Source organism: Tachysurus fulvidraco, chromosome 2, assembly GCF_022655615.1.
Source record: "Tachysurus fulvidraco isolate hzauxx_2018 chromosome 2, HZAU_PFXX_2.0, whole genome shotgun sequence".
In the NCBI taxonomy this organism is placed as follows: Eukaryota; Metazoa; Chordata; class Actinopteri; order Siluriformes; family Bagridae; genus Tachysurus; species Tachysurus fulvidraco.
Window position 1 is genome coordinate 1322759 of NC_062519.1, and position 15000 is coordinate 1337758.

The 15000-nt window shown below is 40.7% G+C and overlaps 3 protein-coding genes across 8 annotated transcripts in view; all 3 read left to right on the plus strand.

Moving 5' to 3' along the window:
- pip4k2cb (phosphatidylinositol-5-phosphate 4-kinase, type II, gamma b) overlaps positions 1-6250 on the plus strand; it is an 11315-nt gene extending 5065 nt beyond the window's left edge. For 2 of the 3 annotated variants that reach the window (XM_047809865.1, XM_047809866.1), the window contains exons 5-11: positions 768-917; positions 1382-1528; positions 1790-1828; positions 1994-2107; positions 3948-4209; positions 4319-4473; positions 5860-6250. In XM_047809865.1, coding sequence (XP_047665821.1) covers positions 768-917; positions 1382-1528; positions 1790-1828; positions 1994-2107; positions 3948-4209; positions 4319-4473; positions 5860-5943 — 951 coding nt within the window. In that variant the 3' untranslated portion in view covers positions 5944-6250. The remainder of the gene's footprint in view (positions 1-767; positions 918-1381; positions 1529-1789; positions 1829-1993; positions 2108-3947; positions 4210-4318; positions 4474-5859) is intronic. The other variant, XM_047809867.1, reaches the window with a different exon arrangement.
- Positions 6251-7807: 1557 nt separating this feature from the next.
- Positions 7808-10575, plus strand: LOC113661999 (G-protein coupled receptor 182-like). The gene is made up of 2 exons (XM_027176578.2): positions 7808-7965; positions 8758-10575. Exon 2 carries the CDS (start codon positions 8758-8760, stop codon positions 9823-9825), a length of 1068 nt encoding a protein of 355 aa, XP_027032379.1. The 5' UTR covers positions 7808-7965; the 3' UTR covers positions 9826-10575.
- A 394-nt stretch (positions 10576-10969) lies between these two features.
- The window catches only part of LOC113661997 (proto-oncogene tyrosine-protein kinase Src-like), a 19220-nt gene continuing 15189 nt past the window's right edge, over positions 10970-15000 (plus strand). For all 4 annotated transcript variants that reach the window (XR_007139903.1, XM_027176575.2, XM_027176576.2 and 1 more), the window contains exons 1-3: positions 10970-11130; positions 11328-11422; positions 14925-15000. The exon at positions 14925-15000 is cut by the window's right edge and continues 173 nt beyond it. Coding sequence is in view for 3 of the 4 variants with exons in the window: in XM_027176575.2 (XP_027032376.1) it covers positions 14933-15000 (68 nt within the window). In the remaining variant the exon portion in view is untranslated. The remainder of the gene's footprint in view (positions 11131-11327; positions 11423-14924) is intronic.

The window sequence follows — 15000 nt, forward strand, 5'->3', positions numbered from 1 at the left end:
CTCAATTCTCTCCTGAACAGATTCTTAAATTAAAAAAATATGAGAACAGGCTAAAGGCCAGAAAAGGAGTTTTTATTTTTTATAAAATTGTACTCCATTATGGGGCACGGTGGCTTAGTGGTTAGCACGTTCGCCTCACACCTCCAGGGTTGGGGGTTCGATTCCCGCCTCCGCCTTGTGTGTGTGGAGTTTGCATGTTCTCCCCGTGCCTCGGGGGTTTCCTCCGGGTACTCCGGTTTCCTCCCCCGGTCCAAAGACATGCATGGTAGGTTGATTGGCATCTCTGGAAAATTGTCCGTAGTGTGTGTGTGTGTGTGTGTGTGTGTGAATGAGAGTGTGTGTGTGCCCTGTGATGGGTTGGCACTCTGTCCAGGGTGTATCCTGCCTCGATGCCCGATGACGCCTGAGATAGGCACAGGCTCTCTGTGACCCGAGGTAGTTCGGATAAGCGGTAGGGAATGAATGAATGAATGAATGAATGAATGAATGTACTCCATTATATTAAGCTAAAATACTTTTATTCGAATGTTTCTGCCACAAACTTTTTTGTTTGCTTGCTATAATTTTTGATATCTGATGATTTTTTGTTGGTTGTTCTGATAAATTTTATTTATAATACTTTTTTTATGCAAAATCTTTATACATTTTTTTATATGTACAGATTTTATTGGAAACCACTTTCTTGATATTCAACATTTCTTTTCCTGTAAATTTATTGTTCCTTATGTTATTTATTTGTATTCATTATTTTGGTCATCTTGGTGTAGATGTCTTTAGGGCGCAGTTCCCCACTCAAGGACAACGAGGTTCAGGACGAACACCTCCTCCTCACCTCGTACGACCGATTGTTAATAATCAAACAGATTTCTAGTGAGGAAGTGGAGGACATGCACAACATCCTGTCTGAATATCACCAGGTAATAAATTACTCTGGTATTATATTTTGTATATATATAAAACCGGGAGGAGGCCCCGGGGAAGACCTAGGACATGCTGGAGGGACTATGTCTCTCGGCTGGCCTGGGAACGCCTCGGTATTCCCCTGGGAGAGCTGGAGGAAGAGTCTGGGTAGAGGGAAGTCTGGGCGTCCCTGCTTAGTCTGCTGCCCCAGTGACCCGGCCCCGGATAAGCGATAGAAAATGGATGGATGGATGGATGGATGGATGGATGGATGGATGGATGGATGGATGGATGGATGGTTGGATGGATGGATGGATGGATGGATGTTTATTAAATGGTATTAAATGTTTGAAAACTGTTTATTAAATGGTTAGCATAGTGCTGTTGAATGCAAAAGTTTGTTCCAGATGTTCCAGGCAGTGGCTGAGTGATTCATCTGTGGATCGTTCTATATTGTGTTGATCAATGTGTGTGTTTCCAGCACATTGTTAAGAGTCACGGCATCACGCTCCTTCCTCAGTTCCTCGGCATGTACCGTGTTACTGTCAATAACGAGGACACGTACTTCATCATCATGAGGAACGTGTTCAGTCACCGACTGACCATCCACACTAAATATGACCTCAAGGTAACTTAGCAAGAAGTAGTTTGTGTTCTTGGTTCCTGTTTTTTAACTATATAACAGGATGTGTTTTGTTTGTGGATGTGTGAGCAATTATGACTGAAAAGAAAACCCAGGTGACTGGAGTGAAAGTACTAAATGGAGTCCTAAGTCCACAGGATCGGGAGCTCCCCCTGGTGGTCATGAGTGATACTGAATAGCATTTCTCTGTCTCTGTTTTGAAAACACACACTAACATCTGATACATTCTCTTTTTTGTCTCTTTAGGGCTCTTTGGTGTCTCGTGAAGCAAGTGATAAAGAGAAGGTAAGAATGAGAATAAATGATGTTGTTGTTTGGCTGCTGGATCCTTAATGAGGATGAATCAATAGATTTTAATGAATTAATGGTTTAATATGAACTACAGTAACATCTGATACCAACCACAAATAAACTCAGGAGATGTTTAAGATATAACACCTGCCCTCACAGGAGAAAGATCTGCCCACCTTCAAGGACATGGACTTCAGGAACAACATGCAGCGGCTTTACATCAGCAATGAGGAGAAGGAGAAGCTCATGGAGAAACTGAACCGTGACGTAGACGTAAGTCATGGATCTGACCTGCACTCACACACACACACACACACACACACACACACACACACACACACACACACACACACACACACACATACTCACAGACAGACACACACACACACACACACTCACACACACATATACACACACATGCACACACACACATACACTCATACGCACACACACACACACACACACACACACACACACACACACACACACACACACACACACACAAACACACACTCATCTGCAAATAAAAACTGATGTTTGGTTTTTCCATATTGAGACCAAGCAAACGTCCTCACGAGGTTAAATCTGTAGTATGATTTTTTTTTTTGTTCTTGTCTGGAAATTTGACTGTTCCTCAATTTTAAACAAAAACTGGTCAATGTCAAAGACACACACACACACCACACACACACACACACACACACACACACACACACACACACACACACACACACACACACACACACACACACACACACACACACACACACACACACACACACACACACACACACACACACACACACACACAGTATATGTAAATGCATGATAATACTCCTACAGACATAGCCAGTGCTTTACAACACAATAATAGTCAGCCCGAGTCTAGCTGTCTGCTCATACATGTTTAGATGCTTTTATTACAAAATAGAAATCAGCTCAATGTTAGTTAGCTTCTAGTGACACTGTTTAATGTTTTTAGAAAAAAAATCAGATTTGACCTACACTGCTTTTCATTGTATACTTTAGACTAACTGCTGTTTTAAACAATATAAAAGCCTAATGCTAGCATGCTAGTGCTTTGCATATTAAAATACTTACAACTAGCTATAACTAGCTAGCTTGTTAACAATGGGACTTGGGAACAATGGGACATGTTAATGGGACATGGGGACAATGGGACATGTTAATGGGACATGATCTGAGATTTCAGAGCTGTTTAAAGCAGAAAACTTAACCCTTTATTTCCTCTGTTCAGTATTGTGCAGCACTGTAATGACTGTAGTTACAGATGTAGAAGTTCCACATTAGATGTTTTCAATTACACAACATACAGCATGAGGCAGACATATAGTGTAATAATCAGATATAATAATAATTAAGGTCATATCAATACATTAATGTGACTCCATGTGTCTAATTTACAGAGTATAGTCACATACACATAACACTGTACAGTAATTATGGGATGTTTTGACTTCATTCATGATATATCGTGTGTTTTTGTTTAGCATTAGCTGTGCTTTTTACTGACAGCTTTATATCGTGTGTTTTTGTTTAGCATTAGCTGTGTTAGCCGTGCTGGATCATATGCTGTGTTTAAGAGTGTGTTTAAATGGTGAAGCTGCTGTTTAATGCTTATTATTTGCTGACAAGCCTGCTCTGGGTTCTTGGGTCTTGTGACTGCTTGGCTCTGTCTGAAGTAAAGAAAACAGTTTAAGTGATTTCTCAGCACCAATAAATCCGGTTTAAACAACGGCAGGAAAAGTGGACTAATGAAAGAGGATCTGAAAAAGATTCCAACCTCAGACCTCGGATAATTGGCTGTTTTTATTCTGTTGATGAAAAGAATTTTAGTGCTGAGAGAAACATTTCAGGACACGCCTCCTTCACTGAGACTGACATTCAGGCCACGCCTCCTTCACTGAGACTGACATTCAGGCCACGCCTCCTTCACTGAGACTGACATACAGGTCACCCCCTTCACTGACACTGACATACAGGCCACACCTACTTCACTCTAAGTGTGTGTGTGTGTGTGTGTGTGTGTGTGTGTGTGTGTGTGTGTGTGTGTGTGTGTGTGTGTGTGTGTGTGTGTGTGTGGTTTGTACAGTTTCTCGTGAGGTTAAAACTCATGGACTACAGTCTGTTGTTGGGGATACATGACATGGACAGAGGAGAGCGAGAGGAGGATGAGGATGAAGATTCAGCGTGTGAGGAGGAGGATGGGCAGGAAAACGGCATGTCCATGTTAGCATCAGCATCTCCCAGCACCTCACCCTCGGGTGGGGCCGGATCAGTTCCCACCAGGAAGACTACCCCAGTGACAGAGTTTGATCCGTGTGTAGATGTTTATGGAATCCAAAGTGCAGCTGGTGAGGTTTTGTGTTTAATATTTAATGTGATGTCATTTGTCATATTGTTTGTGTGGTTGTTTTAGCAACGACTTTGTAGTGTAATTTGTTGACTTGTGTGTTTGTGGAGTTTGTGCAGCTGATTGTGGAGGCATACAACACATTTCTCTGTTCTCTTCAGGAGCTCCACAAAGAGAAGTTTACTTCATGGGGCTGATAAACATCCTGACTCATTATGACACCAAGAAAAAAGCAGCACATGCGGCAAAGACCGTCAAGCATGGAGTGAGTACCACAGATACTGATCTTACTTTTTCTCTGTCTGCCTGTCTGTCTGTCTGTCTGTCTGTCTGTCTGTCTGTCTGTCTTAACACCAGTCTGTCTGTCTGTCTTACTGTCTGTCTGTCTTACTGCCAGTCTGTCTGTCTGTCTTACCACCAGTCTGTCTGTCTGTCTTTCTGTCTGTCTGTCTGTCTGTCTGTCTGTCTGTCTGTCTGTCTTACCACCAGTCTGTCTGTCTGTCTTACTGTCTGTCTGTCTTACTGCCAGTCTGTCTGTCTGTCTTACCACCAGTCCGTCTGTCTGTCTTTCTGTCTGTCTGTCTGTCTGTCTGTCTGTCTTACCACCAGTCTGTCTGTCTGTCTTACTGTCTGTCTGTCTTACTGCCAGTCTGTTTGTCTGTCTTTCTGCCAGTCTGTCTGTCTGTCTGTCTTACCACCAGTCTGTCTGTCTGTCTTACTGCCAGTCTGTCTGTCTGTCTTTCTGCCAGTCTGTCTGTCTGTCTGTCTTACCACCAGTCTGTCTGTCTGTCTTACTGCCAGTCTGTCTGTCTGTCTGTCTGTCTTTCTGCCAGTCTGTCTGTCTGTCTGTCTGTCTGTCTGTCTTACCACCAGTCTGTCTGTCTGTCTGTCTTACTGCCAATCTGTCTTTCTGCCAGTCTGTCTGTCTGTCTTACCACCAGTCTGTCTGTCTGTCTTACTGTCTGTCTGTCTTACTGCCAGTCTGTCTGTCTGTCTGTCTGTCTTTCTGCCAGTCTGTCTGTCTGTCTTACCACCAGTCTGTCTGTCTGTCTGTCTTACTGCCAATCTGTCTTTCTGCCAGTCTGTCTGTCTTACTGTCAGTCTGTCTGTCTGTCTTACTGTCAGTCTGTCTTTCTGTCTTACTGCCAGTCTGTCTGTCTTTCTGCCAGTCTGTCTGTCTGTCTGTCTTTCTGCCAGTCTGTCTGTCTGTCTGTCTGTCTGTCTTTCTGCCAGTCTGTCTGTCTTTCTGCCAGTCTGTCTGTCTGTCTTACTGCCAGTCTGTCTGTCTGTCTTCCACCTGTCTGCCTGCTCGTCTGTCCATCTGTCTTTCTGCTTGTCTCTCTGTCTTTCTTCCTGCCAGTCTTGCTGCCTGTGTGTCTTCCTGCCTGCCTTTCTGTTTGTCTGTATCTCTCTCTGTCTGCCTGTCTGTCTATCTTCCTGCCAGCCTGCCTGTCTGTCTCTCTGTCTCTCTGTCTGTCTGTCTGTCTGATTGTCTTTCTGCGTTTCTGTCTGCCTATCTGTCATAGTGGATCAAACAGAGTCGGAGGATTCGGTACATTATGTTTCTATCATGTTACAGATGAGTAATAAGCTGGATTTCGCTCTAATTGCTGTTTGCTTTATTGATGTTTTTTTTTATTTTGTGTTGCAGTCGGGAGCCGAAATCTCTACAGTTCATCCAGAGCAGTATGGCAAGAGATTCCTGGAGTTTATCACCAACATCTTCACTCACTGAGTTCCGTATAAGTGCACAGGCACAGAAGGAGGGAGAGAGAGACAGAGAAGGAGAGAGAGTTTACAGCTGCAGTGTGTGACTCAGCACTACAGAGCTGGGAGTTAAACTCACAACATTCTGCTCACTACAAATAAACACTAAACATTCATTCATTCATTTATTATTCAAAATGCTGGAAATGAAAGTAAAACCACTGGGAAATTCTTTTCTGTTCGCTGTTTCACCTTCTTGCACTTTGTACTTTAATGTGAAATTATATAAGATTATTAAAAAAAACGGTCAGATTTAATATTAAACTCCTTTCAAAGTAAAAAAAATATTTTCATGTTTTCATTTCATTATTAATGTAGAGAGATAAATAGATAAATAGATGGATTTCACAGAAGCCACACCTCCTTCACTGCAACTAACAAAGCATCATGGCCACGCCTTCTTCACTGTAACTGACCAAGGCCACGCCTCCTACACTGTAACTGACCAAGGCCACGCCTGCTTCACTGTAATTGAACAAGGCCACGCCTTCTGCAATGTAATGGACAAGGGCTATGCCTTCTTCACTGTAACTGACTGAGGCCACGCCTTCTTCACTGTAACTGACTGAGGCCACGCCTTCTTCACTGTAACTAAGAGAGGCCACGCCTTCTTCACGGTAACTGACTGGGGCCACACCTTCTTCACTGTAACTGACTGTAACCCCGCCTTCTTCTCTGTAACTAACTGTAACCCCACCTTCTTCACTGTAACTGACTGGGGCCACACCTTCTTCACTGTAACTGACTGTAACCCCGCCTTCTTCACTGTAACTAAGAGAGGCCACGCCTTCTTCACGGTAACTGACTGGGGCCACACCTTCTTCTCTGTAACTAACTGTAACCCCACCTTCTTCACTGTAACTGACTGTAACCCCGCCTTCTTCACTGTAACTGACTGTAACCCCACCTTCTTCACTGTAACTGACTGTAACCCCACCTTCTTCACTGTAACTGACTGTAACCCCGCCTTCTTCACTGTAACTAACTGTAACCCCACCTTCTTCACTGTAACTGACTGTAACCCCGCCTTCTTCACTGTAACTGACTGTAACCCCACCTTCTTCACTGTAACTGACTGTAACCCCACCTTCTTCACTGTAACTGAGAGGCCATGCCTCCTTCACTGTACTGACTGAGGCCACACCCTATTCACTGTAACTGACTGAGGCCACACCCACTTCACTGTAACTGACTGAGGCCACACCCTCTTCACTGTAACTGACTGAGGCCACACCCACTTCCCTGTAACTGACTGAGGCCACACCCTCTTCACTGTAACTGTAGCTGTGATGTCACGCCTCTTTTTAACGAGATCCTAGCAGGATGTTTTGTGACTGTTGTTTTCTTTAACAGTGGTCCAACCTCTATGAACATTCCTGTAATCCTCGGAACTTTCACACGTTTACAAAAGCGTAATAAATTTTAGGTAAACTAGGAAGCAAATCAACCAAATTGAGAAAGAAATCATGTTAAAAAGTTTCAGCCCTTCCGAGAACCTGGTGAAACCTTCTGGAACATTCTTCTAATATTCACAGTTATAAGAAACTCAGCAAATTCTGTGCAAAGTGTTAGAATGTTAGTGTAGAGCTCACAGATATCCAGGATGAGAACGTCTCTCCAGTTCAAGTGAGACGGTAGCAGCATCAGTAGCAGTGTGTGTGTGTGTGTGTGTGTGTGTGTGTGTGTGTGTGTGTGTGTGTGTGTAATCTATTGATGCACACATTGTTTTTGTGCTGTATATTGAAAACCGTTTCCTCTTCAGAAGGACAAAAGCTCAGAGGTTAATGATCGTCTTTACCGTTTCTCGAATCCTGCTGAGAAAACAAAATCCCTTTTTCCCTTCCTACTATCAGGAAGTGTTAATGTTTAGGCAGATAACATTATTTTTCTTTGCGTGCATCTCACCGAGCCTCCAGTCACACCATCACAGCCAGCGTGAGACGACTTCTGACACTTATTCCAGCTGCTTTTGGCACATTTTATAATAAAGGTGAGTAAAACTCTCAGCATCTGGTCACGAAAAGAAACACATTATATTTATGTTTATTGAGTTGTACAATGATAAATATCATTTGTACTGATGAATTTGTGTAATTGTTCTGTTAACGAGTAAGAAGATTTAAGGTTTGCTTGTTTCTTAACCTTTCTTTTTATTTAAAAACGCATTCCTGCGAATTCCATGCAATACAAACGATTAAATGTCATACATTAAATGCAGAATTAGACTTACTTTAGAGCTTACTTTATTACTTAAATATCGCATAATTTACTATAAAAAAAATGAAAAGGACAAACAGTTTCTCCACATGCTTTCTCACACAGAGTTAAACAAATAAGAATAAATGATTGTTGTTTACAAAATTGAAATCATGAATAAAAACAAATATTTTCAAGAAGTTTTCACGTCATGAAAATATTTGTTTTTGTTCACGATTTAAATTTTGTCAGCAATTTTTGTTGATGATTTAAATTTTGTAAGCAACAATCATTAGACCTTAACCTTAAGGAAACTGTATAATATTACTAAAGTACGTATTAGATATAATAATAATAATAATAATAATAATAATAATAATAATAATAATAATAATAATAATAATAATAATAAAATATCACTGACTGATTTTATTCTTAAGACTTTTCTCCATTTTTTTTTACTAATGGAGAAAAGTCTTAAGAATAAAATCAGTCAGTGATTTCTGTCAGTTTCATGGTGAGGTTTTGAGCTTCTACAGTCTGTCTGCAGTATTGAGAGTTTTTGTGTTTTTTTGTGTTTGGTCAGATGCAGAGTGAAAACGATTCGATGCAGCTCTATGAACACTGCAATATCGAGTTGGACTTTGCGTCTCGGCGTATTGGCCTGTTCCTGCTCCACCTGGTCCTGTTCATCGTGGGTGTGGTCCTGAACCTGACGGTGGTCTGGGTGAACTGGCATCGACGACGCACACGTAACACCGTGATATTCTGTATCCTCAACATGGGCGTGGCCGACTCCATGCTTATGCTCCTCTTACCCATCTCCATGCTTGAGGTGGCTTTGGATCATGTTTGGCTTTGGGGTGATTTCCTGTGTCGCTTTGCGAATTTACTCGTCATGGCTAACATCTATGCTAGCTCATTTTTCTTAGCGTATATATCTGTCGAGCGCTACCTGTCGCTGGCACAAGGAACTGCACCAAAAACAACAACCATTTCAGAAAAAAGTAAGAGGAACATTGTTTGTGTGGCACTCTGGAGCTTTGCTTTGTTTCTTGGCTTGTTAGAAACAGTCCATGTTCGAGTTTTAGGATCGAGTGAACCGGGATGTTTCTTAGTGCCTGAACATGACTATGAACAGTGGTTTAGTGCTCTAGTTATTACCCAGCTTGTGGTACAATATGTAATTCCATCTGTGATTATGGTGACTTTTAACACGCTAACAGCCCGAGCTGTGAGATCATCTTCTGAGGTCCAGATCCATAACATCGAGGACATTTGGTTCCTGCATTTTTATTCCTCAGTCTTTATCATTTGCTGGCTTCCTTTTCAGATCACTATGATCCTCATTTTGGTGGATATAGTGCAGCCTCATTTATTTGACTGCAATGAAGTCGAGCAGCTCTTTTTTGCCTTTACCATCGTAAGAGTAATCGCATTAATCCACTGTTTGGCCAACCCCATCCTTTACAGTTTTCTGAGCAGGAGCTTCCGTTCCAAGCTTATTAACCTCATCTTGAGCCATTTGCCACAAGATATTGTTGCTAATCAAGGAGCAGATCAACATGCGAATCGAGTTGAAGGTGTGGAAAATGAAAAGAAGGCAAACAATATGGCTGAAAACAACACCAGCCAATCAGATGAAGGACCTTAAAAAAAGGACTGGTCCAGATTTAAAACATTTTTTTTAGTATACGTTGTGTTCATTATACAATATATATATATAAATATACAGCCATGAGAACAGAAGGTAATTAAAGATGCCTCATGGCGATCAATAAAATGTGTTATGTACACATGTTGTACAATAAGTAATGAGCTAATGACTACTTCACAAAGATGGTTTAGTTCTCTATACACTGATAATAACATCGTGTAACGAATGCACCAGACACTAGTGGGCGCTCTTTTCCAATTTAAATGTCTAAACACGCAGTAAGTATTTGTGACATAACCTCAACCTCTCGCTCATCCAAAACAGAATCACCTGCAGTGATTTTAAAGAATAAAATAAATCTGTTGTTCAATGAATTCGGTGTTTTCCCAGTAATCAGTTCGACTCATCCACAAAGTTTAAACATTAACTGAAATGACTTAGTGAGCGGAAATAAAAGCCACTTTATAATTCGAAATGAAACACAACACTTTTGAACAGTAATGCACACAATATTTGATACTAATTCCTTTTTCTTATTTTGTTTTGCCATTTGATATTTTTCATAACAGACAGATGTTACAGCTGTTAGTGGGAGGAGGGCAGATGACATCATGAATACCCACTTTGTCACAGTAACTGTAGAAAATATAAACTGTAGAAAAGTTCCAATACATTTGATCCTTCTTTATTGTTCTTCAGTTAAAAAAATGGGCAAATATATTTTTTTCAATAAATTTCTTCAAATGATATGTGTGTGGATCTGTAATTAATAAATAGTTCTTATAATTAATTAACTCTATGCTGACCAGCTGAAGCACGTGCCCTAGTAATTTCGATTAATTAATAAAGTAATTTGTAATAAACCTTCAATGATATATTTATAATTAGCTACTATAACTAACTAAGGCTAAGTGTAATTAGTAGACATTCACTTTGTAATCACCTTGAGTCATAATTTTATTTTATTTTATTTTTTATCTATCTATCTATCTATCTATCTATCTATCTATCTATCTATCTATCTATCTATCTATCTATCTATCTATCTGTTTGCAATGTACATAACGTTACAATGGACTAAGAAACAAATTGTTATTAACACGTACTGGTACGTGCGCGCGACACACAAGATACAGAGCGCCGTGCACATGCGCACCAACAGCTTTTTTACGTTTACGGGCACTTACGTCGTTGCCGATTCACAAAACCGAAATCCGGCCACGCAAAACGATCTGGTTTTCGTTTCAGTCGCAGTAGCGCTCGTGCCGTTGGCGATGCGGATCAGACGGGCTGTTTCATTGAGTGTGTTTGTGCTTTATCTTTTTGAAAAAAAATGTGTGTGTAAAAACGTCGGAGTGTGTGTTTGGGAACCGCAGTGTGTGTGTGTGTGTGTGTGTGTGTGTGTGTGTGTGTGTGTGTGTGTGTGTGTGTGTGTCGCTGCTTCCCCTCATGACCTCCTAACAGAAACCGGGATTTTAACGCTGATTTTTTATTATCAGATTTGATCATCTGTAAAACCGCACGGAGACAAAACTGTCTTTAATGAGAGCCGCTGCGTTTCTTTGATTTAAAGAGAAACCGTCTAGTCGTTAAGGTGAGTAAACATTTAGACATTTCGATTATTTTTCACACAAACACACACACACGCGCGCGCGCGCACACACACGCACTGTGGGGACCCCGAAAACCCCCCAGCCAGTGAGGACCTGGTGCTTTTTAACACACATCGCACGCTTCTAAAGTAGATTTGTCATCTGAGTGTCGTGTGTGTGTCCACACTGAGAATCAGTTCAGGATACATAACGCTCTATAACGTGCAATAAACTGCTCATACGTTTAAATATATATATATAATAATCATTACGTCTATATGTGTCTGAAATCTGCATACTGTATTGTTTTGGATTTTTTTGGAGTCTTGGTTTGTTTGTCTCCTTGCCACCGACCACACACACACACACACACACACACACACACACACACACACACACACACACACACACACACACACACCCTGATGAGTAGCATGTCACATTGCAGTCTTAAGGCATCTGAGGTTTTGTAAAGATCACAATGTTTAGTTCGGACATTTTACTACTCAGTCATCCAAGTATATTCAATGTATTCAAGGTCTAGCATTAAGTGTGTGTGTGTGTGTGTGTGTGTGTGTGTGTGTGTGTGTGTGTGTGTACTTTACTTTAAACATTTTAGTTCACCACATACTCCATCTTCATAAGTCAGACCTTCCTCTGACACAGAGCACGTTCTCTTCCTGTAAATATTAGACATGCAGTTTTACACCATTTTTTGCATTTCTGTTCTCTCTGGTTTGGATCATTTCCTAGCCAGGAGACGACAAATACTTCCCTTAATAAAACCGAACACCGGCCGAGTCTTATAAAAGCTGCCCTGATGAGGAAGAAGCTTACCTTTTGTGTAGGACAGAGACTCTTTCCTGCATGTCATATCAGATCCTAAAGAAAAAGTTACACAGTGTTCTACAGATAAGTTACAGTGGATGAAAAGTGTTCCAGAATTTGTAAGTTGTCTTAAGTAAAAATGAATCTAAATATAAAACTGATTGCCTAATTTTAAAAGAAACACTCAACACGTTTTCAACAGAATGTTCATGTTCCATCAGGTCTTGAAACACGAGTCGATGGTTCACAGTCCTGATCACCCCAGAAAAACGAGAGTAGAAGAAAACATGGTCGTCTGTTTGATAATCAGTCTGATTAGCTACTTAACTAGGCTAATCTTAATCAAACAAGTTCAATAAAGATGGACCGCCAGCTCAAGATACGTGCTGCCACTTAGCACCACTAACGTCGATCAGCACGGGTTAGCAAAATACTGAGGAATGACAACGTACCCGAGTGTCCTTCATTTGTTTTCTGTGAAATGTTTTCTGTCAGAACTTTTTTGTGTTTAAAAAAGTGGAACATTTTGGGAAACATTGAGCAAAATTGTCCATCCTGTCTGGGTGGGAGTGGCATATTGTCATCTGTCAATCAAAGCAGCAGTATCCTAATACATTCATGTACACTTGTATATTTAGAAGATCGCTAGCGGTTTCTTCCGAGTGTGTTTGTTACGCAGCATCGTGAAGCGACACGAGCGGCGGTTAAGTCGTATCGCCGCGGAGAGTTAACCGGAGAGTGGGAACTATAAACTCACATCTGATCGTTCTCTAACAACGGACCTCAGTAATAAGCTCTCGTTTATTAGTGAAGAGATTTGATTGCGTGTTCAGTTGCTTAGTGGTCCATTCAAACTTTAATATTAACTACACTGTGAAAAACAGCCTTGTGAACGGACCTTGTTGTTGAATTATAGTTAGTTTAGTTAATGTTTACGTCAGTCTTACTATATTGCTTGTTGCAGTCGTGGCACATTGTAAATTTGACTTAAAAGGACTTGATAATATATTTTACTGATAATAGTTTCTTACTGTAAAAATCATGTGTGGTTGCCAGATCCTTGTATTTAAGGGGATAGAATTCTAAAAAGATCTATTGAAATCCATGTTAATTGTAGCCGAACGTAATTACACAATAAGAAACTTCTGCAACGGAACATTACACAATACGGAATCGTCTCAAATGGAAATTGAGAATCTGGATGAGTCACGATCCTCAATATCCCCAAAACAGAAGTAAATAAGTCGTATGTGTTACCTGTTAAAAATCTCATGTAAACAACGATAGCGAACATTAGCTAGCTACCTAGGTGAACATGTAACCTTGTTGGTTTTTCATCCTTCACCATAATAATTTCATTAAAAGCTGTGAGGACAAAATAATGTAAGAAATGAAAAATAAGAGTAAAGCTTTCTCAGCTGTGTCGGCTTTGTGTTTTATGTGTACAGTAAAATGTCCGAAGCTGCATCGATACAGACGTTTCACTGTATTTTCAGTGTATCCTGGTGGAAGTTGTAACTTTATGCTGGAAATTCTGCACATTCTCAGTAGAGTTTGGGTGGTTGAGTTAGACTTTACTGCAGGAGTGCAAGTCTGTACCTTTTGGGCAATAGTGCTTTAGTCATATTACAACAAATGGCTGTGGCAACACCCACCACGACTCGGCTGGCTCCCTGTAGGGTGTGTGGTGGAAGAGTCCGGACTTGTCGGGGTGTGTGTTCTGCATTCCAAAAAAAGTCTGTTTCTCTCTCTCCGTGTCAAGACAGCGTTCCTTGTGCTTGTGTGTGTGTGTGTGTGTGTGTTTGCTTTGCTATCTCTTCCCAAAAATGATTGGTTGACGGTTTTGTTTTTAAAATCTCAAAAAGAATAAAAAATAATTCTTTAAGGTTTTGTATCGTTTAAGACACATTTTGGTTGTTTCACTCACAAGCAGGAACCTCAGCAGCACATCAAGGCTTTTTTTTTTCCTTTGCTTTTCCGGACTGTTACTTAAGGTGTGGTTAATTCCAGTTTGTCCACATTTCTAACAGAAGGAGGCTGTTATTTTCTCTCTTACCTGCAGATCCGTGTGGGTTTATACGCTTAAAAACAAACAAAAAAAAAAAAGAAAAGGTTTTAAAAATTGCACATAGTCTTTAGAAACACGGTGTTGAACTTTAGGTCTGCGTCTATATTTTTACAGGATTCTTAACGAGTGAAATGTTTTAAGTGTTATAAAAAATATTCACATATAAGTTCATTAACACAAATTTCTACAAAACGATTTAACTTCTGTCGAAAATTGCAAATTGAACTCTTTTCCATGTTAAAAATATTTATTTTACAGAAACCACCGACTCCTAATGACCAAGTCGCGGAAGGTTCAGATATTGTTTGACGCTCGTCTTAGCCGCGACCTGTCTGTTATACATAGAACCAGGTTTTCTTCCATCCGAGTTTGAACGGAAACAGAAAAAGCAGCAGATGGTGTCGACTTCTCGAGAGTCAGCGTGTCTGTGCTTTTGTGTCATGTCTCATGTCTAGATCGCAAGAACGAGCACAAAACACAGACGACAAACTGCGACTTCTGCTACATGACTGAATTTCTCTTTTTGTTGCTAATAATATTTGCAGTTTCCAAACACACAATTCCTCATTTTTTTTCTCATTGTTTCCTTCCTTCTTTTATTTTCCTAGGGCTTCCAATGGGGGCAACGAAGAGCAAGCCAAAAGACCAAGGCCAGAGGTCTCTGAGCCTGGATGGTACCACTGG

What these genes read in the sequence shown, in the direction of transcription:
- LOC113661999 (XM_027176578.2), top strand. Translation starts at nt 8,758, where the DNA reads ATGCAGAGTGAAAACGATTCGATGCAGCTCTATGAACACTGCAATATC.